This window comes from Tamandua tetradactyla, chromosome 9 (assembly GCF_023851605.1).
Source record: "Tamandua tetradactyla isolate mTamTet1 chromosome 9, mTamTet1.pri, whole genome shotgun sequence".
In the NCBI taxonomy this organism is placed as follows: Eukaryota; Metazoa; Chordata; class Mammalia; order Pilosa; family Myrmecophagidae; genus Tamandua; species Tamandua tetradactyla.
In genome coordinates this window covers 91,882,303-91,907,487 of record NC_135335.1, presented here as the reverse complement: position 1 = coordinate 91,907,487, position 25,185 = coordinate 91,882,303, and the positions used below count along the sequence as shown (strand labels likewise).

General features: G+C 34.7%; 1 protein-coding gene across 1 annotated transcript in view; it reads left to right on the top strand.

Annotated features, from left to right (window-relative positions):
- The window catches only part of OXCT1 (3-oxoacid CoA-transferase 1), a 152,212-nt gene that overhangs the window by 39,789 nt on the left and 87,238 nt on the right, over positions 1 to 25,185 (top strand). Inside the window, exons 8-10 of the mRNA XM_077117071.1 lie at positions 19,978 to 20,085; positions 21,342 to 21,456; positions 24,174 to 24,268. Of these exons, the coding sequence (XP_076973186.1) occupies positions 19,978 to 20,085; positions 21,342 to 21,456; positions 24,174 to 24,268 (318 nt within the window). The remainder of the gene's footprint in view (positions 1 to 19,977; positions 20,086 to 21,341; positions 21,457 to 24,173; positions 24,269 to 25,185) is intronic.

Genomic DNA, 25,185 nt, shown 5'->3' with positions numbered 1-25,185 from the left:
ACTGTGGTATACCCTGGCCTCTCGAGGGGCCCTACAGCCTCGGGTTTTTAATGCCTTAGAAACTCTACCCTTCACATCCTGTCCAGAGGAAGTAAAAAATGGGATGGAAATACCTTGAGGATGTTGAGGTTGGTTTTCCCAGCTTTCAGAACTGTGGCTTTTTGCTCTATTTTCTTTGTAGTCAGAAAAACATTTGTAAGGTTTGTCTTGCTATTTCTTATTTGTTCATGAGGTTAAATGGGGTAGATGTGTTTTCCTGCCAAGCACCAGTCCTTTTAAGCTGTAGAAAAAGCTAGAACTAGCTGAAATGCATTCTAGTGATGAGAGCAAAAGTCAGGCTTTTTTAAGCTAGACTCACTTAGGTCATCTTTCTTATAAACAGAAGCTCAAAAAATTCCATGCCGTAGTATGTGTTTTATAATATTTTATGTTTATATGTTTTATGCTTTTCAAATAACGTGTATATATATTTTCTCATTTGATCCTCTTTGTCACCTGTTGGGGTAGGAGGAGAAGCAGTTTTATTACATGTTATAAATAAGGTACAGGTAAGTTTTTTGGAATAGGTCACTAGCCAGTTGAATGGCTTAATGAAAAGGATCCTGAGAAGACATGGTTTAAGTCCCTCACAGTGATGATGCTTGGATTCCAGTGGTAGAGATGTAGCTGGGGATGAGTGATGAAATGGAGATAATACAGCATTTTGGAGTAGAACTGACATGTTTGCTAATACCTTGAATATGGAGTACTGGGGTAAAGGGAAGGAAGAAATTAAAATAACTCCTAGACCTGCCTTGATTCGTCATGTGTTGCTCACTGAGATGGGAAATCCAAGAGGAACAGATTTTGTGAAGGTGGTCTCGGGTGGGTTGGTGATTGGGGAGGGAAATCAAAAGCCCTTCTAAAATTGGTTCACTTTTTAGGCATCCAAGTGGTGATGTTGCAGGTGCAGGCATATCTGTAAGCCTCATGCTCAGAGGAAAGGTCTGGAAGCGAGTTATAAAATTGGGAATAATCAGCATATATAGTATGTTAGGTTAGAGTCACTGATGGAAAAGATCACTGAGATAAAAAGTCCCAGGCCTGAATACTCAGGCTCCTTATCTTTTCTTTGCCTTTTTTTAGGTGAACAATATCTGAGACCAAGAACAGTTTTCCTTGTCTTTCACTGGTTTTCTGCCCTTGAACAAATAACCTGTGAACCCTGGCTTCTTTGTAGAATTTTTGCCTGTTTGCTCATTTCACCAATCTGTTGTGAGCTTCAGTGGGACAGGGCATTGGAATGTGTTTTCTGAAGTTCTTTGGCAATATGCTCTCACCCCAATCTTTCCTGCTGCTTTTGTTAATAAACCTCAGATGACTGCTGCTGTTCTCTGTGACCCAGAGAAAACGGTTATGGAACTGTAGACTTGCAGCTAAGTCTCACCCTTTTTGTTTTCCAAAGTTCTTGAGACCCCAGAGAATGAAAATTCCATAATGCTCCCAACTTCTAAAATTTTAGTGTGTTTTCAAAACACTTAATTGCGCTTTAAAAAATATTGTTAGCTCTAATCTTCAAGGAAATGAACTAATATTTAAAGCCCGTCAAAATCAACGTACATGAGCTGATTCCTTACATAAAGCAGAAACTAGAATGAATTTTAAGGGAAGCATCACAGACACTGTGAAGAAAAGATTCTTGTAAATCTATCATTTTGTTAGTTTAAGGTGTATGTACACCTCAATTTTGAACACTGTCTGCCTTCATATTTTAAATGGAGTGTTAGTGATTTCTTTCTTTCTTTTTTTTTTAATTTGGCTCAAAAGATTCTAATTTGAGATAAAAATTAAAATTTGTTCCTTGATAAAACTTGCTCTTACAGTTGTTATTCTGTTGTGGGCAAGAGAAGTGAACAAAAGAGGGTTTCAGATAATCATTGAAGATTTATGTTTCACTATGGATAAACCACCACTTTCATACATCAGAAATACTAACGGTCCAAAAATAGATGTTTTCCGTATTTCCTGAAAGTGTAGCATACTATTACTATAAATAAATTAGTCAGCAGGTGTGTTTTCACTGTTTCCTTTTGAAAACTTTGCCCTGTTGAATTTTTATATAATCATGAAAAGGTGTGTTTCATTTGATTTTTTTTTTTAGAAAAAATAGTTTGAAACATGGTTAATTTGCAGGAAATAATGAAAGACCACAAACCAAGAAAACTTAACTACTAAAATATAAAGGTTTCCTGGTCTTCAGTAAATTCTGAGAAGAAACCAAGACCAGTTACCTACCAAGCATATAGATTATGTTCTCTCCAATGTATATTTTGAAATGTGTCATTAATACACAGTGTTTCTGGCACAGAGTAACTAGGTCTAAACCCAAATTCCATACAAGGAGGGAGTTGAACAGGAATGTGATGACTGCTGGTACCCTGTCTGTGCTTTCTGTGGAAAGGAGCTGGGTCATTCATTTTAAGAAGCTATTTTAGCTTCCTTAATAATAAAGGAAAAGAATATAAGTTTTGCCTTGGTTTGTGAGAAAATTCTTTTCAGTTCAGAATTTCATTTTAAATTTTGGGAACACTATGCTGGCACAGACAAAACTCAGGGAAGAAAAATCCATCATTAACAAACTCAGATGAATACAGGTGACTACAAAAAGTGGCAAGATTAAGGTTGTAGAGTTTAAAAGTTTCGGTATAATTTCAATTTGAGGACTTTTCAGAGCTCATTCATTTTGAGAATTGGTTTCTCAAAGTGGAATTAGACCTTTGGAAATGAAATATTAAATAAGATTTTAATATACGAAGAAGTATTTTAGCTGCTGTAATATTTACAGGATTCCCGCCCCCTAGCAGCTTTTGGCATCTTAATATATTTACACTGAAAAGCTTTTTGTTTATTTTTCTTCTTTTGTTGGTTCATATTTTTAATATACAAGGTAGTACTTTATATGTGGATTGACGAGGACTAGGTTTGGAATGTTAGAAAAGAAAACTCTTCTTAATGAAATTCATTTCTAGTTAGGGAATGAATAGGAGGAAAGTAAAATGGTCTTTCAAGTATAACAGTTATGGCTAAAGTATGGCTCACAAAGAGAGTGTGACAGGTTCTATAATTGAAATATTTTCAGTAGTAGCAATAGTAGATGAAGGAGTTGTAGCTTAATAATAATAATGACAGCAATTATGGCGTCAGCAGCAACTTGTTACATGCACTTAAGAGCTAGTCACTTTAAATTATCCATTACAATAACCAGTGAGATAGACTGTATTATCTTTATTTTATAAAGGGAGAAAATGAGATTAAAGATCTGTTCTAAGATAACAAAGCTAGTAAGTGGGAGGAGAGTCAAGACCTCAACATATTTCTTTCTGCCTCCAAAGCTTATGTCATTAAACACAAGCAGAGGATGGTTGGTGCATTTGAAAGTGCATTTTACTTTATACTTCTCCAGATAATTTAGGACTTCCTTACTGGCAGGGTCATAGACCTTTAGATAGTTGAATTTTTCTGTTTTCTGTTGCTAGGTATCTACTCAAAGGACTTAAGGGCAAAGGCACAAACGGACATTTGCACACCAATGTTTATAGCAGCGTTATTTACAATTGCAAAGAGATGGAAACAGCCAAAATGTCCATCAACAGACGAGTGGCTAAACAAACTGTGGTATATACATACGATGGAATATTATGCAGCTTTAAGACAGAATAAACTTATGAAGCATGTAATAACATGGATGGACCTAGAGAACATTATGCTGAGTGAGTCTAGCCAAAAACTAAAGGACAAATACTGTATGGTCCCACTGATGTGAACCAACATTCGAGAATAAACTTGGAATATATCATTGGTAACAGAGTCCAGCAGGAGTTAGAAACAGGGTAAGATAATGGGTAATTGGAGCTGAAGGAATACAGACTGTGCAACAGGACTAGATACAAAAACTCAAAAATGGACAGCACAATAATACCTAATTGTAAATTAATCATGTTAAAACACTGAATGAAGCTGCATCTGAGCTATAGGTTTTTTTTGTCTGTCTGTTTGTTTGTTTGTCTTTTTTTTCTTTTTGCTATTATTATTATTTTTATTTTTTTCTCTATATTAACATTCTATATCTTTTTCTGTTGTTTTGCTAGTTCTTTTCCTAAATCGATGCAAATGTACTAAGAAATGATCATGCATCTATGTGATGATGTTAAGAATTACTGATTGCATATGTATGATTTCTAAATGTTGGGTTAATTTCTTTTTTTTTTCTTTAATTAATAAAAAAAAAAAATTAAATGAGTCCCTTCACATACAGGAAGCTAGAATGTTTTTTTTTTAACCCCACAAGAAAATGAGGTACAGATAGTATTATATAATAGTTTGTGATTTAAGATAGAAATGTTAGCACTCAGTATAATAAATACTGGCAGTGATTACCTACTAAAATATCTTGGTTTCCTTCTCATACAATAAGCTCAATAAATAAGTTAAAACTACCTTTTTAAAACTTTTTAGATTTTAAAGCCGAGGCTATAAAATTATAATTTTAAGATTATGATAATGATACTTTTATTACACTTCCTATGTTCTTGCACATTTCTAAGTGCTTTACAGGTATTAACTGTTCAAACTTCACAATAACCTGAGGCAGATGCTAATGTTATCCTCATTTTACAAACAAGAACTCTGAGGCCAGAATGGTTAAATAAAACTTGTCCAAGATTACTTTCCAGTGAGTGTGAAGCCAAGCTTTAACTGTGCTGTATTGGTCTGGACCCTGTGCTCTGTTGCATTCCTTCAAATGATTTCTGGGGGCATTGCCTTTGAGTTAAAGGCTCCAGCTGCTAGCTTCTGACCTTAGACACTCATGTACACATCTCATTTAATGTGTGCCCTCAGTTGCTCAAGCTGTAAATTTAGGAGTCATTCCTGATTTCTCTTTTACCCTTACGGCTTGTATCTAATCGATCCATGAGTTCTGTTATCTCTTTTGATAAAATGTGTTTGCTACATATATTCTCATATCACAAGCAAACCATCTTTCCAATTTTCATCCAAGTTTTATTTCTCACTTCAGGATCAGCTGTTCCTAATGTCTCACCCTCCCCCCACCCTCACCCCTGGCAGTCTTATCTTACTGACTGGAACACTTCCTGAAAGTTTAATCAATTCCCTGTTGTGTTTCTTCATAGAATATAAGGTGGACTTTTTTTTAAAACATTTTTTATTGTTAAATTTAATATATGTACAAAGAAAAGAAAGAAAAAGCAATGATTTTCAGAGTACATTTCAACAAGTAGTTACAGAACGGATTTCAGAGTTTTTTATGGGTTACCATTCCATTATTTCAGATTTTTCCTTCTAGCTGTTCCAGAACACTAGAGGCTAAAAGAAATATTTTTTTCTTTTTGTGAAAAATAGCATATATACAAAAAAGCAATAAATTTCAAAGCATTCACAAAATTATCTGTAGAACAGGTTTCAGAGTTTGTCATGGGTAACAGTTTCACGATTTTAGGTTTTTACTTCTAGCTGCTCTAAGATACTGGAGACTGGAAGAAATATCAATATAATGATTCAGTATCATACTCGTTTGTTGAACCCTACCTTCTATGTATAACTCCACCATCATAAAGGGTGGATTTTTTCATGCTGTATAGCTGAGTCATTGTTGAATTTGATATTTAATTTCTTCTTTTTACCCCAAATATACAGGAATCACCACTTTCTTGGGTATTCTCTGCCATCATTTATAAAGGAGCAGTGTTTTTTATTCTTTCAAGAAATTACAAGTGTGATGAGGTGTAGATAAAAACAATGTTTCATTTAATTGTGGGAAGAGGGCAGTTACCTAGAAGTTAATTTTATCTGCAAACTTGATTCAAGTTTATAGCTTAACAAAACTACAAATTGCAACTTTCATAGTTGCTTGAAAATGCAGTAAAAAATAAGGCTAAGTCCAAAATAATGATGAGACACAATGGTTGTCCTAGAGGACCTCACAATCTAGTTGATGAAAGAGGACTAACCTGAAAAGTAATACAAGTTGTATTTAGAGCAATGACTACTAAATTTAATGATAAAGATAGTAATTACTAAAGCACTTTGATGGTTGTTGTGAGCTGAATTTCTGGCACTAACCGCACGAAAGCCCTCTTTGTCTCTTGGCCTTGATCCTACAGATTTTCGTGTATGGTGAATTGTATTGGGAGGATAGGGACTTCAGACAGTTATCCTTTCCTTCTTGGTTCATGGTCTGAAGCCTTTTGGTTGGGTTTGAGCCGTCAGTGATGGACTAGATTGGGATATGGGATTCTTTCTGCAATGAACTCAGGGCTTTAAGAAGAAATACGAAATTGGAAGATCTCTTAGATTTGATTTCTTTTTATTAAAATTAGGGCCATAATTCTTATTCTTTTTTCATTACATAAAACATAAAAAATGTTTTCACAGATCACTAAATATTCTCTAAAGCATAATGTTTAAGTTATATACATTTATATGTTGTTTTCCATTATCCATTATTAATAATAAAGCTTTCATGAATATCCTTGTTTATATTCACATCTGGTTATTTCCTCTGACTAAATTTCTAGTAGTGTATTTTTTTTTTGTATGCATTGTTTTAAAAGAGGGATTTCTGGGTCAAATAGTAATTCTTTACTTAGCTTTCTGAGAAACTACCAAACTGTCTTACACAGCAGGTGAACTATTTTACATTCCCACAGCAATGAATGAATGTTTCTATTTCTCCACATCATCTCCAACATTTGTAGCTTTCTGTTTCATTTTTAAACAATAGCCATTCTATGGGATGTGAAATGGTATCTTGTGGTTTTCATTTACATTTCCCTAGTAGCTAATGATGGTGACTGTCTTTTCATATGCTTTTCATTTGTATATCTTCCTTGGAGAAAAGTCCATTCAAATCTTTTGACCATTTTATAACTGGATTGTCTTTTTATTGTTGACTTGCAGGATTTCTTAATATATTCTGGATATTAAACCCTTATCAGACATGTGGTTTCCAAATCTTTTCTCCTATTGAATAAGTAGTCTTTTCACTTTCATTATAAAGTCCTTTGTTGAATAAAAATTTTTACTTTTGTAGAGGTCCCATTTATCTCAATTTTGTCTTTCATTATCTATGCTTTGGGTATATAGTCTTAGAAACCATTGCCTAACACAAGATCCTGAAGATACTTTCCTATATTTTCTTCTAGGACTTTTATAGTCCTGATTCTTATATGTAAATCTTTGATCCATTTTGAGTTAATTTTTGTATGTGGTGTGAGATAGGGGTCCTCCTTCATTCTTTTGCATATAGATATCCAGTTCCCTTAGCACCATTTGTTGAAGAGACCATTTTTCCCAATTGAGTGGACTTGGCTGCCTTGTCAAAAACCAATTGCCCATAGAGAAGAGGGTCTTTTTCTGAATTCTTAATTCAATTCCATTTGTCTCTATGGCTGTCCTTATTCCACTATCATGATATTTTGACCACTGTGGCTTTGTAACAAGCTTTGAGGTCATGAATTTTGAGTCCTCCAAATTTATTGTTCTTTTTTAAGATGGTTTTGACTATTTAGGGTCCCTTACCATTTTAAATAAATTTGGTAATTGGCTTTCCCATTTCTGCAAAATAGGCCACTGGAATTTTCATTGGGATTGCATTGAATCTGTAAATCATTTTAGGTAGAACTAATATCTTGACAGTATTTAGTCTTCCAATCCATGAACATGGAATGTCCTTTCATTTATTTAGATTTTCTTTGCTTTCTTTTAGCAAAATTTTGTGCTTTTCCATGTATAAGTCCTTTACATCCTTGATTAAAATAATTCCTCTATATTTGATTCTTTTAGTTGCTATCATAAATGTAATATTTTCTTGATTTCCTTCTCAGATTGCTCATGACTAGTTGTGGTGGTTAGGTTCGGTTGTCAGCTTGGCCAGGTGAACGTGCCTAGTTCTCTTGCTGTGGACATGAGCCAATGGTATGTGAATCTCATCTGTTGCTCATTACATCTGCAGTCGGCTAAGAGGCATGCCTGCTGCAATGAATGATGTTTGAGTTAATTGGCTGGTGCTTAAATGAGATACTCAGCATAGCATAGCCAAAGCAGCTCAGCATACTTCATCTCAGCACAAGCAACTCAGCCCAGGTCGTTGGAGATGCAGAAAGAAATCACCCCGGGGAAAGTTGTTGAAACCCTGAGGCCTGGAGAGAAGGCCAGCAGAGATCACCCTGAGCCTTCCCACATAAGAAAGAACTTCAGATGAAAGTTAGCTGCCTTTCCTCTGAAGAACTAATGAAATAAATCCGCTTTTATTAAAAGCCAGTCCATCTCTGATGTGTTGCATTCTGGCAGCTAGCAAACTAGAATGCTAGTGTATAGAAATGAGTGTCTTACTGGTGTATACTGATTTTTGCATGTTGATCTGGTACCCTGCCACTTTGCTGAATTCATTTATTAGCTCTAGCAGCTTTGTTGTAGATTTTTAAAGACTTTCTATGTATGGGGTTTATGTCATCAGCAAATAGGGAAAATTTTATTTCTTCCTTTCCAACTCAGATGCCTTTCATTTCTTTTTCTTGCCTAACTACTGTGGCCACCACAATGTTGAGTACAGCAATGACGGTGGGCATCCTTGTTTTGTTCCAAATCTTAAAGGGAAAGCTTTCGGTCTTTTACCATTGAGTATGATGTTAGCAGTGGGTTTTTCATATATACCCTTTATCGTGCTGAGGAAATTTCCTTCTATTCCTATTTTTCTAAGTGTTTTTATCAAGAGAGGATATCGGATTTTGTCAGATGCCTTTTCTGCATTGATCGAGATGATCATGTGGTTTTATTCCTTTATTTTGTCGATATGGTGTATTACATTAATTAATTTTCTTATGTTAAATCACCCTTGCAATATCTGGGATAAAACCCACTTGATCATTGTGTATAATTCTTTTAATGGTACTGTTGGATTTGATTTGCAGGTGTTTTATTGGGTACTTTTGCATCTCTATTCATAAGCAAAACTAGGCTGTAATTTTCTTTTCTTTTAATATCTTTGTCTGGCATTGGTATGAAGGTGATGTTGGCCTCATAGAATGAGTTTTAGATAGTGTTCCCTCCTATTCAGTTTTTTGGGAAGAGTTTGAGCAGGATTGGTATGAGTTCTCCTTGGAATGTTTGGTAGACTTCCCCTGTGAAGTCGTCTGGTCCTCGGCTTTTGTTGGGAGGTTTTAGATGATTGATTCACATTTTTTTGCTCCCACATCCCAGTGCTTTCTTACTTTATGTTGTTTTGTCCCGTATTTTTTATATTTTGCATGTCCATTATCAGGAAATTTGCCTTTTCCTTTTACAATTGTATTTTGACTCAGAGGAATTAAAACGTAGAATTGTATATGGAAGATATAGTACTGTTGGGTTTTGCATTTACTCATAAGCTGTTTTGAGACAGGTCTCTAAAACTTATGGTCATAATTTCCCACAAAATAGTCTCATTGAAAATGAGGACATAGATTCTGTTTAAAAAAGAAAAGGGAAGAAAGGGCCAGAGGACATTTCTAATTTTATAACATAGTTTCAGAATCTTAGTCTATGATACTTCCTCCTAGAAAGGTTAATAAATAATAAGGAACAGTGCTTTTATTTCTCAGCTGAAATAAACTGAGGGGATGGTCCTTTACAAAATCATCTTATTGCAAAAAAGGACAAAGATTCTATTTCCTACTTTTGCTTTCTCCTTTAACAACTTTTGACCTACTTATCAATTTATTCTTTATTTGTGTTAAGAATGTAGCTTGTGATTTGAGTCACTTCTATTAAAATAATACTGGCTTTCCTCACTCTTCCCAGAGACCTTGTCAAAGAAAATGTTATTTTCTCCCCTCAAATCTAGTTCTAGTGTACAAATACAGAAGTGATAATTAGGGCTTATGCAAGATCGTTTCATTTTAAAAATTAGCTGCTATTTTTTAGGAGTTACTTTGCAAATCTTTCTGGTTCAAGAATATAGGCAAAAGAAGAAGGCATATTAAAGTCATGCTTACAAAATTATTTACGTTAAGAAATGTATAAGAAAAATATCAAACATCTCTCATTGACCTCTTTTGTGTTACTGGTTATATTTTTTTATAAACGTGTTTCTGTGTGTATATCATTGTAGTTAGAGAATGTACCATATGGCAGCCTCCTAAAATTAGACTATATTCAAATACCTCAGTGGCCTTTTACAAGGTCCCTTAAAAAATCCAGGTGCACAACCGAAAATTAATAAAAGCAAGAGAAGGTAATTGCAAGGTGTTAAAAATTCATTTCTGGAGGGAAGCCACTGTAATCAAAAGAAGCTGCCCTAGCAGCATCAGCTAAGGTGAACTCTCTTGAAAGCTTTTTGAACTATGAAGGAAATCGCATTTCTTTTTTGTTCAGGTTTAGCTGTTGCCATTTATGATAGCTTTTCCAAAATTAGGTTTCTTTTTCTATACAATAAAAGTTTCAGACTTCTTCCTGACACTCCCTTTTTTATGCACCCTGAGTCCTTTCACAGATAACACCCCGCACAGTCTTCAGATAGATCACATCCTTCCCTAACTCGATGCCTCTGCCCTTGCCATCCCAGCTGCCTGGAATGCCCTCCTTGCTCTTGTTTTTCTGGCTCATTTTCTGCCTTCTAGGTGAAGCTTTCTCTATATTATAGTGTTTAGTACCATATTATATTGGATTCAACTGTTTACCTACCCCCCCTCCATTAACCTGTGAGTGCCTGTGGGACCTTGTCTTACTCATCTCTGTATTCTTAGCACCTGGCACAATGCCTGGCACATGATAGATTGCTCATTAAATGTTGTTTGAGTCACTGAGCCAACAGTTTTAAAAATACAAGCTTAGGAAAATGTGGCATCATTCTGCCTTTAGTCTAAAAAAGCAAAACATTTGGAATGCTCTGTGGTTCTTCCTAATGGTTTTATACTTAAGAACTTTGTCGGGCCTACTTATTGAGAGACTTGATAATCTGCCACCAGCTGTTCTGTAATTCTCTTCCTTATTACTGTGATGAGCTTCCTCTGACTTCTCTGGGAGCATTTTATTTCAAGGTGTGCCTTTTAATGTTGGCTGGAATAGATAGTGTGTCTCTCTCGGTAGGCTTTTATTTCTCAGCTCAAGTAGAACAAGCCGTATCGTAGTTAACTAGATATGCAACAGGTTATAAATTGGTGGTAAATAATAAACTAACCTTGTAAATGCAACAGCCTGGTTAGCTAGGAGATAAGTGGCATAGTGAGTACACAGAACAGAAGGGTACTAAAGATATATTTAGGGCATGGAATTAAAATCGTGTGTTGGACTTAGCAGTTTATGCCCATTAGTAGGAGATTGATCACCTTGATCTAGCATGTTTAAACAACCCTGAATAACTAGAAAGATGTTTTATGGTGATGTCCTTATTACTTTAAGGCCTTATTATAGAACATCTAGGAACTAATGCAGACTTATAGCATGCAACCCTGGGAGTGATATTAGGCATCATTTAAAGTTCAACTCTCATATTTCGGAGACAAAATGACTTTAAGTGACTCGCATAAGAACACAGTTTTAGATGTTGTTAGAACTGAAACCAGAATCTAGATCTCCTAACTCCAAATCCAAGTACTCTCTGGTCTCATTTTTTAACTATAGAAATCAGTTAAATATCGGGTATTAGAGTGATAATGGAGAAAAATCTCTTTTTTATAAAATATTGAATGTCAATAAATTACTGTTACTCTAACACTAATATTTGTTACTCTAATACTAATTATTAGTAAATAATACTAATATCCACTTTTCTTTAATGAGGGAAATCTTGTCTAAAAGATCGGGGCACCTTATTTCAATTGTAGTTCTTAACTTTTCAAATACAAATTTAAATTTCAGGGTGGAGCTGTCCATGCCAAGAAAAGAGACATTTTGGATTTGGTACATCAATCAGTTTTATTGACAGCAACTTTCAGTCTGCCTTGTGAACGAAGGCTTCAGAGTTAGGACTGGTCTTGCTTTTCTAGTGGTGACTCGATTCTGAAATTCAGTTTGTTGAATTAAAAAACAAGCTGAACTAAATTATGCTAGTCATAAAACTGATTGTGAAAAGCAGACCTGGTGAAAAAAGTAAATGAAACTTGTGGTGTGTCTGCTGTTTCTACTAAGGGAAGGGCCATTTGTTCATAATGGTAAAAATGTTGCTGAGAATGTGATTAATATATATGAATTGTTCCCAGACTTAAAGAGCTAGTTTTAGAAATGGATTTGCAGAGAAAGGAAAGAGGTTATTTTGTTTCAAGGTTTATTTATTTTTGCACTTTATGTCTAACTTCTTATATTAAAGTAGGAAAAACGAACATGACATTTTAATTTTCCTAATGAAATAAATAGAATTCTACTTTGCTTACCGCTCCACAGAAATTAAATATATGGAAGAACATTTAAAAGATGAAGTAAAGAGAGAGCTCTTCTTATACTGCACATGCCACGCTATTCTAATTTTGGGGTTATTGAGTCTTTCACATGATGGATTTGAGTCAAAATCTCCATTAGATTTAGCAGCCATTAGCTGTGTTCTGGAACTGTTAGAGTTTAACTCAATTCTGTTTTGCAGTTTATGTGTTAAAAACTGTGTTCTCACATTATAAAAAGCTCTACAGATGATTTAACATCCTCAAATCGAAGGAAACAGTCTTAAAGAGTAACATTTTAAGTTTTAGTTGTCATCACTAATTGGCAATTTTTCTGTGTCTGTAAAACCCAACACCAACTTTATTTCTCTCCTTGTTTCTTTCTAACTCGCTTCATTTAAAAATGTTCCTAGTTTAATTCTATTAATTATATCATGTGTCCCTGTTTTCCTTGAGGTGTGTGATAATGGTGTAATATTTTTTCTTACTATTATAGATAAGTCTGGTGCTTTGAATGAACCTCTTAGAAGTATTTAATTTATTTACGTAGATGAACTCATTTTAATTATTTCTCTGAATTTGCTTCAGTCCTAATAAAATTTCCTTTTGGACAAAGATATGAAAAATAGAATTTGGATGTTTGAAAAAGTGCCTGAATGTTCTTAATTCACGTATTAGTGAAGATTGGTTTTTTTAGTCAAATAAGAAGTGTTAGCAAAGTACTGGCGTGTGGATTAGACTGCTTGGACTCTGTATTAAAGACGGTGGAAATGAAAATAATGCTTATTATAAACTGCTTTTAAGTTTGTTTGAAAAATAATTCCTCTGCATTACAGAAACTTTTGGGATAGTCTTAGAAGTGATGTACCTAATTTATTTGGATCAGTGTATTCTATTAATTTGGCTGCTAGTCATTGTTTTAATAAAATTGAATTATTTTATGTAAAGATTTTCTTCTAAGAAGTTCAAATTTATTCCTACATTTTCCTTCTCGTCCCATATTTTTACCTGAGACACTGTGGAAAGGAAGGACTGTTTTTATTTGTAATGAGAAACAGTAAGTTAAAAGTAATTATCTCTACTTCTAAGATTAAATAGCAAGCAGAGAGAGGAAGATTCTTTTTGAGTATCTCTGTTATATACTCTGTGCTGGTTGTTTGCAAAACCCTTTTATGTTTATGTTTTAAAAAATAGGCCAGATTATTTTACAGTATTACCTTTGATCCCTGCTAAGTTTAATTTGTTAGATTAATATTGTCCCATTTTATTTTTTTAACCAATAGAGATTATTTTCTCTCTTCATTTTATTAGCTATTCTTTCTAGCCTTGAACCATTCTCAAATGTGATAAATACACTATTTAATTTTTACCCATTTTGTTCTAGAGCTGTTATAAAATAGCTTGCAATACATACAAAATACACACAACATTAATTAAAAGCAGGGTATAAGAAGAAAGAAAAGCAATAGTACAGCCATAAAATGGAGTTAGAATTGAACTAAAAATTATGCTATAATGATAAATATGAGTGAACCTCAAGCTGCCAAATTAAAAATAGAGTGGTCATTTATATAGTTAGTAGTGCATATAATTTAAGAGAAACCGATGATCAGGTGAACTACAACTATTCTTGCTGCTGAGAGTGGATGGAAATTTATCTCAAGTGTGCTGTTTTAGTTGCAAGGAAGAGCTCACTTGATTCCAAGAAAAAGAAACTGATTCAAGTTAGGTTAACTGAGGGATAAAGATATTTGTTTGCTCTAGGGTATGTTATTCTTGGAGCATTTAAAATAATGTATGGACTCCTGGAATATTGTTTTTCTCAATCAAACTTTTGATATATATTTGGAGGACATGAGCTTGAGATTGTCTTCTCTGACCAAGACAAGATTACGTCTTCTCAGAATTGCCAGTTGCACCTGTGTTTTTACTTAAGGCCTTGATAAAGATATTGAGTGGGATAGGACCAAAGAGATCCTGCCCATTAGGGCAGGAATTTGTCTGCTAATCTGGTTTCTAGCTTGGGGTAGAAGATGGTGAGGATCGGGAGTGGGGCCAGGGATGTCTATGATCAATCCCCTGAAATCTGTGAGTGATTTTATGCATAAAGATATTTTTGTGTGTGTGAACAGACATTGTAGTTTTCATCTGATTCTTGATGTTCCCCCCAAAGTTAAAAAAAAACATAGCACTGGAGACTTCCTTCTCAGCTATCAGATACTTTTGTGGTTCTTCAAGTAATTGTTAGCTATCTATCTGTTCTCTGTTTAACCCATCTGAGCAGGTATCTTCCCTGTTTTCTTGGTTGCTGTATCTAGTAGGTGTGTAATACATATTTGTTGATTTAGAATGAATGAATTTAAGATGCATTTTTCTGTTCTGTCTATAAAACTCTTATGTGAGGGATTTTGTGAGATGCTTCTTGAAATCACTGTGTGCCTATGTGATAACCTGATCTGCAAATTAGTGAAGTTCATCTATGGATGTTGATTTGGGAGGACACTGGTACTGGTGTCTGATATTATTCTTTTCTCTGTTTATGGTCTTACAGACTATTTGTAATAATCCATTTAGATTATTTATTGATAATCTAAATTACTTATTAATAATGCATTTTAGAATACCATAAGGGATCAAGCCCCCTGTTCTGAAATTTCCATTACCCCTCATTTTTGTCTTTTTATTTATTTATTTTTTACATGGGCATGCTCCAGGAATTGAACCCAGGTTTCCAGCATGGCAGGTGAAAATTCTGCCACTGAGCCACCATTGCATCACCCCCCCATCATTTTGTGAATGGGTATTTTGCTTCTCTCTGTTGATACCTCGGTCGTTTTTCACTTGGCTGTGATTCTATGATCATAGCTTGAAGTTCTTTAAGAATTCTGGGATATAATTTTTGTGGACCTCTACCTAGAATTAATTTTGATAATCTGAATTTCTTTTCTTGGAATTTAATGCCACTTTACCATAATTGTTCTGCTCTTTTTTCCTCCCTAATGGGGAAGTCAGGAAACAAATGGTTTGAGCTACTCAGTTTTTACCTGTCTGCTTGTCTCAAGCAGTGGCAATTATTATTTCCAAATTTGCCAACAGCAGCCACAAAATCATCCCAGAAACCCTTTTCATCTTTTTTAGCAGTATGGGAAAACCTCTTATCCATTTCAGTCTCATTTGTATCTTTTGATTTACCTTTTAAGACTTTGTCCCAGGTCATATATGTATCTCTTTCATAGGCATGCTTTTTTTTTTTTGCTTGGGCAGGTACCGGGAATCAAACCCGAGTCTCTGGCATGGCAGGTGAGAGAACTCTGCCTGCTGAGCTACTGTGGTATGCCCTATAGCATGTTCTTTTGACACTTTCTTTATAGGACATTATAGAATGTTTGCTACCTTATTCTGGCATGTGATCCAGTCTATCAGGTTTCAGTATTGACTCTACAATCACATTTACCACTGCTTTTAAGGTGGCAAATTCACTTCAACATTTACTCATTTTTTCAGTCTTGTGCATTTTTATGTAGACATCTAAGACCATATATATTTGTTCTGTCCCTTTAGCTTTTATGTCATTTTCTCCTCTATTTTTGTACTGGTCATACAAACCTTTATCATAGAGCTTAAGAAAATACTCACTACCTGTCCCCATTTGGATTTTTGAGAAGGATGCCCTATATACTAGCCTCCTCTTTTCTCTGCATTTCCTCTTCAGTGTGCCCATCCTTTGGGTTTAAATAACATCGTGATCACTTCTGCATCTAACTTGCAACCTTTTCTGTTGTTACTCATTGCCTTCCTCTTCCATTTTTTTTTTCATGCATCCACTGTTTGTGCTATTTTGGGATTACTTAAGGTTTCTTATGATTCTAAACATTGCTTATTTATTTCTTGGTAAAATAATAATGTTCATTCTAAACTTTATTGAAATTCAAAATGACTCAGGAAAAAGTCTGAAATTGATTCCTCTGATTCCTTCCAAAACAGCCCTCACTTTGTTTTGCACCCAAATATTTGCAGATATTTAGCATTTTTTCATTAACAACCTGCAGAGTCCGACCCATTTTTGTGGTTATAACAGATTGAGGTTGTCACTAAAATAAAATAAAAAGGAAGAAAGTTATTGCCTTGTAGCTCCTCTGTTCCCTTACCTGAGATATAAATAATCCAAGTAAAAAGAAAAGCATTGTCGCTAAGGAATTAGTTCTTATCCTTCTCCAAGGTTTAAAATAAAACTTTTCAGAATTTTAAAGTAGGTAGGGCATAGGGTAGAGAAAGCAACCTTTTAAAACAAAGTTCAAATCAATAACAATTAACATTTCCTAGCCTCTGTTTTCCTGCTAATGACTGAAGACAAGTACTAATTAGAGAAGCCTCAAGTGTCTGGATTTCTAGATGTTCCAGATGGTGCTGCATGAAAGCTATACATAGTGCCAGGGAGAAGACTGTGTTGTTTTTAGCTACCTTTCCTTCATCTTGATCTTGTCTGAGAACCCTTAAAGATACCCTGGGCTTTGCACTGAGGCTTTTTATTTGTCCTTTATTCTCTATCTTAACACATTTCTAATTTCAGAAGGTACATTCTCCCATCTTTAGTGAGTGCTCTTGTGATCTTTTGCTTTTATTTTTTCCCTAACAAGCTCATCTTATTCATCTTTTTCCTTCAAATTTCCTTTGACTCTTACCTATGTCTTCGCCTGATCTCACTGGACTATTTTTCCCTATTGATTGTTTTTTACTGTTCTTTCACAAGAGGATATAAAACCAGGACAGAAGCCTTCAAATCCTTTCAGGAGCTAGGCATTAAGATAGTTCTGCCACTTCAGTTTTTTTTTTTTTTTTAACTCTTTTCACAGATTATCTGAAAACGTATGTTTTCTCCTTTTGATTCATACTTCAAATATTTTCTTTCTTTGTCATTAACTCTGCTAACCAACTCTAAGAAACTGATTCCGTATAGAAATTTCCAGTGTTGTTGAATGTTGATGTTGTTTTGACAAATGCTACATAGGCATTTTCTGCAATATGAAAATCACGCATATTAAGATGACAAAGTATGAAACTGATTATGTTCAGCTGTATTCTTGCTTTTCATCAGAATTGTTCTGCCAGGACACATTCATTCTATTTGATGTGAAATGTGTAAAAATATGATGTAATTGCCCTCAGTAATGAAGTTTGCCCTGATTTGATATATTTTATCAAAACTTTCTTTGGTAGAACCAGACTAAAATAGTGATTGGTTATCATCAGCATTTCTAGTTTAGGCGAGTAGTACTACTTTTTCTTTTTTTCCTCCTTTATGTTCTTTCCTCTTACTGAAGGTTAAAGACTGAGGACCCAATTAGAAAGTTGCTGCAATAATTCAAGCATGATATAGGAAGGCTGAAACTTCTGGAGCAGCATTAAGAGTGGAGTATAATTCAGATTATCTTCAAACACATAGGCAACGGGTTTTCTTAATTTATATCATAATGTAATTGCTTTTAGGGGTTAGAAATTATAGTTTTTCTTAGAATTTCAATTTTGTTTTTAACATGCCTTCCTTGGTACATTTCTAACTAATTGTGGAATATTTCAGCTCCCACACTTACATATTCCCTAACTTGGGAAATAACTTATTTGGTGTCTCTTGTACCTTTTGAAAAAATAACATTTTTTGTAGATATGATCCCCTTGAGTATAAAAGGAAAAGGAGAATAACTTTAACAACTGTTTCAGAGAGAACAATTATTAGCATTTCAATGCATTTTCTTTCCATTTTTCCAGATATAGAAATAATTGTGCCTAAGTGCATACCTATAAATATTTGTTTATATATATACTTTTCTATTTTCAAAATATCTCATTATAATGAAATATTAAATTATGAGTTTTCCCCAATGCCATTAAATATGATGAAAACATCATATTGATTGATCATGTGGATGCATCCATGTTTATTTTACCATTCCCTGATTATTGTTGATCACTTCAATTGTTTCCAACTCCTTATTAGAAAAGAATGCTGTGATTAATATTCTCATGAATAATATCTTCTGTATACATATGTTATCTTCAGGATAATGGATTGATTGTAAACACATTTTTAAAGGCAAGAACTTCTTGGAAGGCTTGAATCAAATAAGTGAATATGTGAATGAGTCTCAGTGACTGAACATTCCAGCAGTTCTTACTGTTCTGCCTTTCTTACCTCCATCTCCTCTTCACCTGGCCACCACCTGGATAGAGAATACCAGAGCACAGAGAGGTTGGAAGGGAGGGACAAAGAATGCAGTGCTGAGGGATCCCCTTTGCCCCTCCCACCATCAGCCTCAGGTGAATGGAGACACACATCTCTACTCACTCACTTCCACTTGGATGCCCACATGGTTACTTACTCTTCCTTGGAGACTTTTATTTAATTTTGGTCAAGATCCTTCTGTTTATCAAGGAAGGTAGTTACCCCTCCATAGTTTTTTTTTTTTTTTTTAAATAATTTTGGGAATGTTGTACAATAACTAAAATCCTGTAATCCCTGAAAAGCTTTCGTTGTGTGGGGATTCTGGTGAGGGCATTTGGTATCAGATTAGTACAAGGAGAGCTATCTAACCCAACTTCAGAGACTTCTGGAGGGTTCAGTTAATAGTTTAGGTGACAAGTTGAGTATACCTCTCTTATACAGGTAAGGTCATTTAAGCAAATAATTATTTGCTTTGAGTATGCTGTCTATTAAGTTGAATACTCATAATCTTCAAGATGATATCTTTTGACACCAGAAAGTTGATTCTTTGAGCATAGCAGTGTTGACTTTAGTTTTTTCTTGATTCTTGTCATCCTGAGCTTTTTATATTTGATGTAAAAACTTTTTTTTCTTATTTTTATTTTTTATAAATTCTGAATGAGCAGGCTGACTTGGGGCATTTTGTATTTCTATAAAATGCCCAAATGCTCTGAATGACTTTAATTCTAACTAAATTGAGTATTTCTAGTTATTAGTTAATAGTTCCCTTTTGAAATTTCCGTAATGAAATTATCCATCTTTAAGTAAAATTATTTCTGCAATTGCAGTTCTATCACGCTCCTAGGAAGCTAACAACAGGGATAATTAAATCTGTTACAAATAGCTTTTGTATCTATATTTAAAGAGCTCTTCAATTGACCAAGCAGATGTTGTTACAGATTTTTGTCTTTGATATGATAAATTTCCCATTAATTTTGAAAATCTGGGTGTAAGGAATGTGCTTTCAAGTTTTTCATGCAATTGTGTTCAATTTGTGAAAGTTCAAGCAGCTGTACTGACAAATTTATAACTTAGCCTCCTAGCAGAGACTAAGTTCTATTTATGTTCTATTTTTATGCTTAAAGTCATGTATTTTAACTCATTTTTGTGGATCCAAAAGAGTATGATATATATTTCATACACATACACACGAATACACTATAAGTATACATATATATATGTTTACATTGCATATCCATCCTAAGTTGGAGGCGGAGATGAATATGCTCCACTTCTTTTTAAAAAATAAAAAATAATCAGTTTAACCATATATTATCTGATTTTAAAAAGTTCGTTTTCTTTGTCTAGGTTGAAGAAATTGTGGATATTGGAACATTTGCCCCAGAGGAAATCCATATTCCTAAGATTTATGTTCATCGTGTTATAAAGGGAGAAAAATATGAGAAAAGAATTGAGGTAATTGACTTAACTTCTTTTTCAGTATTTATGGGTCTAACTACTTGAAATATGTATCCTGGAGTCATTCTAGATGATATGGCATTGGAGATGAGCAAGAAGTCTTGCTTTTGGATCTTAGTTACAGTTTCTTATACATCCATTGTGAGGAGACATGTTTGTCAAATCAGGGACTGTGTCTGTATTGCTGTCCAGCCCAGTAGTTCCTTGTGTCCATAAGGTATATATGACCAAGCCATGTGACTTTCTAAACTGTGTCTGTGAGGCTTCTGCAGCTGTCCTAATTTATGATGCATGGCTTTGCCTGGCTGTTTTAGAGGGTAGATAAGTATAATGAGGTCTTAGTGGCTTTACCCCTGTCGAATTCTTAATGCTTCATTGTTTAGGAATGTCTATCTTGAAGTTATTTTGCACTTTTAGAAAGTGCAGAAAGAACATCATTTCCAGTAGCTTTAGGGAGCTGTGGGTGTGAAATCGTGTCAAGGAGTGGCTATCAGGATCATTGGAAGTATTCCACAGCTACTGAGAGGATTGAGAATTACCAGCTGGGCTTGGGTTGATATCATGGTTCAGAAATATTCAGGGATCAGCAACAGAATTGGTATGCCTTTGGTATCAGGGTATTTCAGGGAATCAGAGATACCAGCCCATCATCACCCTGTGCACATCAAACAGAAAGACATTAGACAGGCCAAAACTAGTGTCAGAGGGCTGGAAAGAAAGTTTGGAACATTTGCAAACAGGAACCACAGTCTGTGTCAAGTAAATTTAGTAATAGAAATAGTTTCTGCCTAGTTTCTGTTTTTTTCCATGATTGCTGTGATGTACTCATAGCAAGACCCATCTAGACTCTGCAGGAGGAAATAGGCAATTGGCAGCAACAACACCTGAACTCATTCTGACCACCCTGCAAGAATTCCTTCCCATGGTCTCATACTTCTTTGTTTTGGTTCAACCCCTGAGCACCAGAGAAGAATTCAGTTACAGGAGTCCTAAGAGTAGCAGTAGCAGCAGTCAGTGACAGTGACATGGGGATTATTCACATCAAAGAAAATGGGTATATGTTCCTTTTCAAACAAATCTGGCTTGTCATCACGTCACCCAAGTTATTCTGTTTTAAAACTCTCCATTATATCGGAGATTTGCCTCATTTTAGAACGGGAATTTTTTTGTTCAGTAAAATTTTGTATTTTATAGTGGCAAAATACAAACTTCTTGCTTTAACCAAGAAGAACTTATTTCTGTTTATTTTAAAGCGTTTATCAATCCGGAAAGAAGACAATGGAAAAACCAAATCTGGTAAACCTGGAGATAACGTAAGAGAACGAATCATCAAGAGGGCGGCTCTTGAATTTGAGGATGGCATGTATGGTATCCTTTATCTTCTGGGACTGGGCAAAGCCCTAGCTTTTTCCATACTTATCAGCTACTAGACCTTCTGCACAGTCATTCATTTCTGTTTGCTCCATGGTAATGTTTAAAACAATTGATCAATTTTTACAAAATGTGGATATAACCTAAATACATCAAGTTATATAAAATTTGAATTATAATGTCTCCCTTTTTGAAACAGAAAAGGCAATCAGCAATTTGCTGAGCTATTTTCTAATATCCAATGGATTTCAGTGGAATTTGATATTTGGCTAAAGGTTATTGAGAAAAGAGATTACCCCAGATGAGGGTGTCAAACTTCAGATATACTAGTTATAACCATTACTTTCCCTATAATTTGACATTCACATGCTCATTGAAAGGTAAGATCCAACTCCTCAACACCCCCCCTGCTTCTCTTGGCAAAGATCCCTTCAGTGCACCCTTTTATGTATCATATTTTGTAAAGGTTTTCACTGAAAGACTCAAATTCTGCTTTAGCTCCTTTGACAGCAAAGAGGTGGGGTAGAGATAATTCAATATAATTAGTATGTGGATTATGAATGCACTTAAATACCGATGAGTCTGCCATTTTGCAAATTCTCATATGTCTAACATTGAAAAATATATAATACAAATAATCCATCAAAATATAGTTTGTGATCAAAGAAGTATTTATCAAACAGTGTATACAGTGAGGCCATACTTAAAAGACCTAGGACAGGAGGAACTAGAATATGACAAGTGTTTCCATTCTGTGAGTTTCCTGTGGTCCTTTAACATCATCTTTCAGACTGTGGTCTTGACTGGAGAGTTCTCTTTTCCTCTTTTATTTTTACCTTCACAATCTCACTTTTTAAAATTTTTCAGTTTTTACCATGAGTTATGACGAGAAGTCCCTTAGGGGAAGAAAATATAAGATTGTCTCCTGTATTAGTCAGGGTTCTCTAGAGAAATCTGTAAATATGAGATTTATGAAGGTATCTTACACAAACATGGGCATTGAAGAATCCAAAAACCCTAGGTCAGGCTGTAAAGATGGCCTGATGAAGGGTCTGGACAGACTCCACAGGAGAGGCTCAATGGGTGAAGAAACAGCGAATAAGTCTGTCTTCTTCCTTAAAAATCTTCAACTGATTGGATTGTTTTGTTGGTGGGAGATAGGCCTTAGTTGATTGCAGATGTCATCAGCCACAGATGCAATCAACTGACTGATGATTTAATACAGCAGCCTTCCAGTTTATCAGCCAGCCATGAAATATCCATGGCAGCAGTGATCAGCCAGTGCTTGCCTGACCAGACAACGGGGCATCATCACTTGGCCAAGTTGACAGCACAACCTAACCATCACATGTCCTCTTCTACTTGTCAGCAAGATACAGTCAACCAAGTTGACTTAGCAGGTGAAAGCTAGTCACCATGCTTTCTGCCCAACCTCAGCCAATTGGATTACCATTGATAATAAGTCCTTGACAATATGATAACACTAATTTTAGATAATTGCTTGTGAAATATATTTGCAAGTCAATTCATGCAAATGGTCTTTTAGCATCATCTACCATTTTTTAATCCAAAGGGGTAGACTTTCCTTTCCTCACATTTGATTGATTTAAAAGTATTAAAATCTTAAAGGAGAGAAGCAGAATATGATGAAAGAGTTGAGATATAAAGCTTATAATTTGATTTGCTCTTACCTAAAAATATCTACTCATAATCGAATTAGTATCTCAATGTGGAGCACTAGTAGAAATGAATTATAAATAACACTACACTTGCATTCTGATTTGGTGAGAGATGAACCAAGTAACTATCATCATAACTTCCTACACTTACCCTATCCACAAGGAATGAACTGATTCATTAAGTCATATCAGTGGCCTTTCTAGTTTATAATATGGTGACAAATACAAATGATATTTTTCCTGGCCTTGATGAGTAAAGATTTCACTGTATTAGAACATCATCAAAGTGTCATAATTTTTTGCACTAATTCTGATGATGTCTGTGGTAACCTGTGGTAATGGACAACAGTGGGCAGCAATTCCAGATAGTGTGAGAAACTGATCTGTTCAGCCTGCCCATATTGAAGGACAGGATTGAACCCACACTATTGCATACAAATCAGGGTTGACCCTACTTTGATCTATTTAGGGAAGAAGATTCAACACCCTCAGTTAGCAATTTAATAGGTAATAATAAAGCTACCTTTTATATCATCTCAATTTAATTTGCTTTTTTGGTCTTAGCTAACATTCATTTACCAAAGAATGGGAGCAGAATGACCCAAAAGAATCAGTATACTTTTAAATACACTTTGGTAGTATCAGAACACTTTTTGTTTTAAAATGATAGCACTTTTTTAGATCATTAAGTCATTATTTTTGGAGGGAGCTTAACTGGTGAAAATAGGTTTTAAATTAAGCCATATTTAATAATGCATCAGCTCATTGATGAAAATAAATATCTTTCCACCAAAATCACTTCTTGGCTTGCCTATTGAAGCTACTTCTTTGATATCTTATGGAAAAACATATTGTCGTTGAAAATGTTGTTGCTTATTAGAGGTTTTCTTTTTGAAAATTAGAATATAGTGCCTGGAGGATGAGTGAAGAATGTCTTCAGTTATTCAGACTTCTGTTTGGATTTATATAAATAGAAGGTTTATGGCATAATCTCTTTCCCTTTTGTTTGCTGGGCCTTAACATATTTTTTCCCAGCTAATTTGGGGATTGGAATCCCTCTTCTGGCCAGCAACTTTATCAGCCCAAATATGACTGTTCATCTTCAAAGTGAAAATGGAATCCTGGGTTTGGTAAGATACAAATTAAAGCTTCATTACTCAATCTTGATAAGAAAGAGATATTCTATTTAGTAAAATCTCTGACAACCGAGGTAGTTGTTGGCTTCAAGTTCCCGACCTTATTTTTCTCTCTCTCTCATCATTATAATAAAATATTTAATTTTTCCCTTAACATGGTGATAATTGTGAATGTGTAGAATTCTATGCATTCACAATACAGAATTGTATTTTTGCTGAGTACAGTAGTTTCCTGATTATGTGAGCATTCTGACTCCTCCCTCCCTCCTGTGTCCTTGCCCTGTCAGTCTCTCAGCCGTCCTCTTTCTTATCACTGTATCTGCTTTGGAGAGATCTCATGGTTTCCTTTATTGTTAACTATTTCTAACTCAATAGTTTTCTGTTTTAGGGCAAGAACTTTTTACAGTTGACCAATTTAAAAAGTGTTAGACATTCTTCTCACCTAAATTTTGCTTTGGGGCTGTGTTGTCCAAAAGGATGGACTTTTCTCTTCCTCAATATTAGCCTTTCAGATGAACTCAGTATTCTCATAGAATTAGGTCATACTTTTTATTCAAGATTTTGATAACATTAAAGAATACCCTTATTTCCTGAATGACATTGTTTATTTAACTTTTGGCTATGTCAGGAATTAAAGTTTGCCAATTCATAATATTCCTAAACTTTTATTGTTTCTCAGTATATCTTAACTGTTAATACAGTAAGATTGTATACATGGAAAATGTTTATCCAGTATTGAAAATATAAATAAAGGGCATGGGAAGATAGTTGATATTGGTTGACACAGTGATCATGAACATTTTCAGATGCAAAAGTAATATAAGGATAAAAGCAGATCCACATTGAAGTCAAAGATTCAGATTTTTAATGTGCCATAGAGATACCTAGAGTGATGAAATCCTTCATTTTGC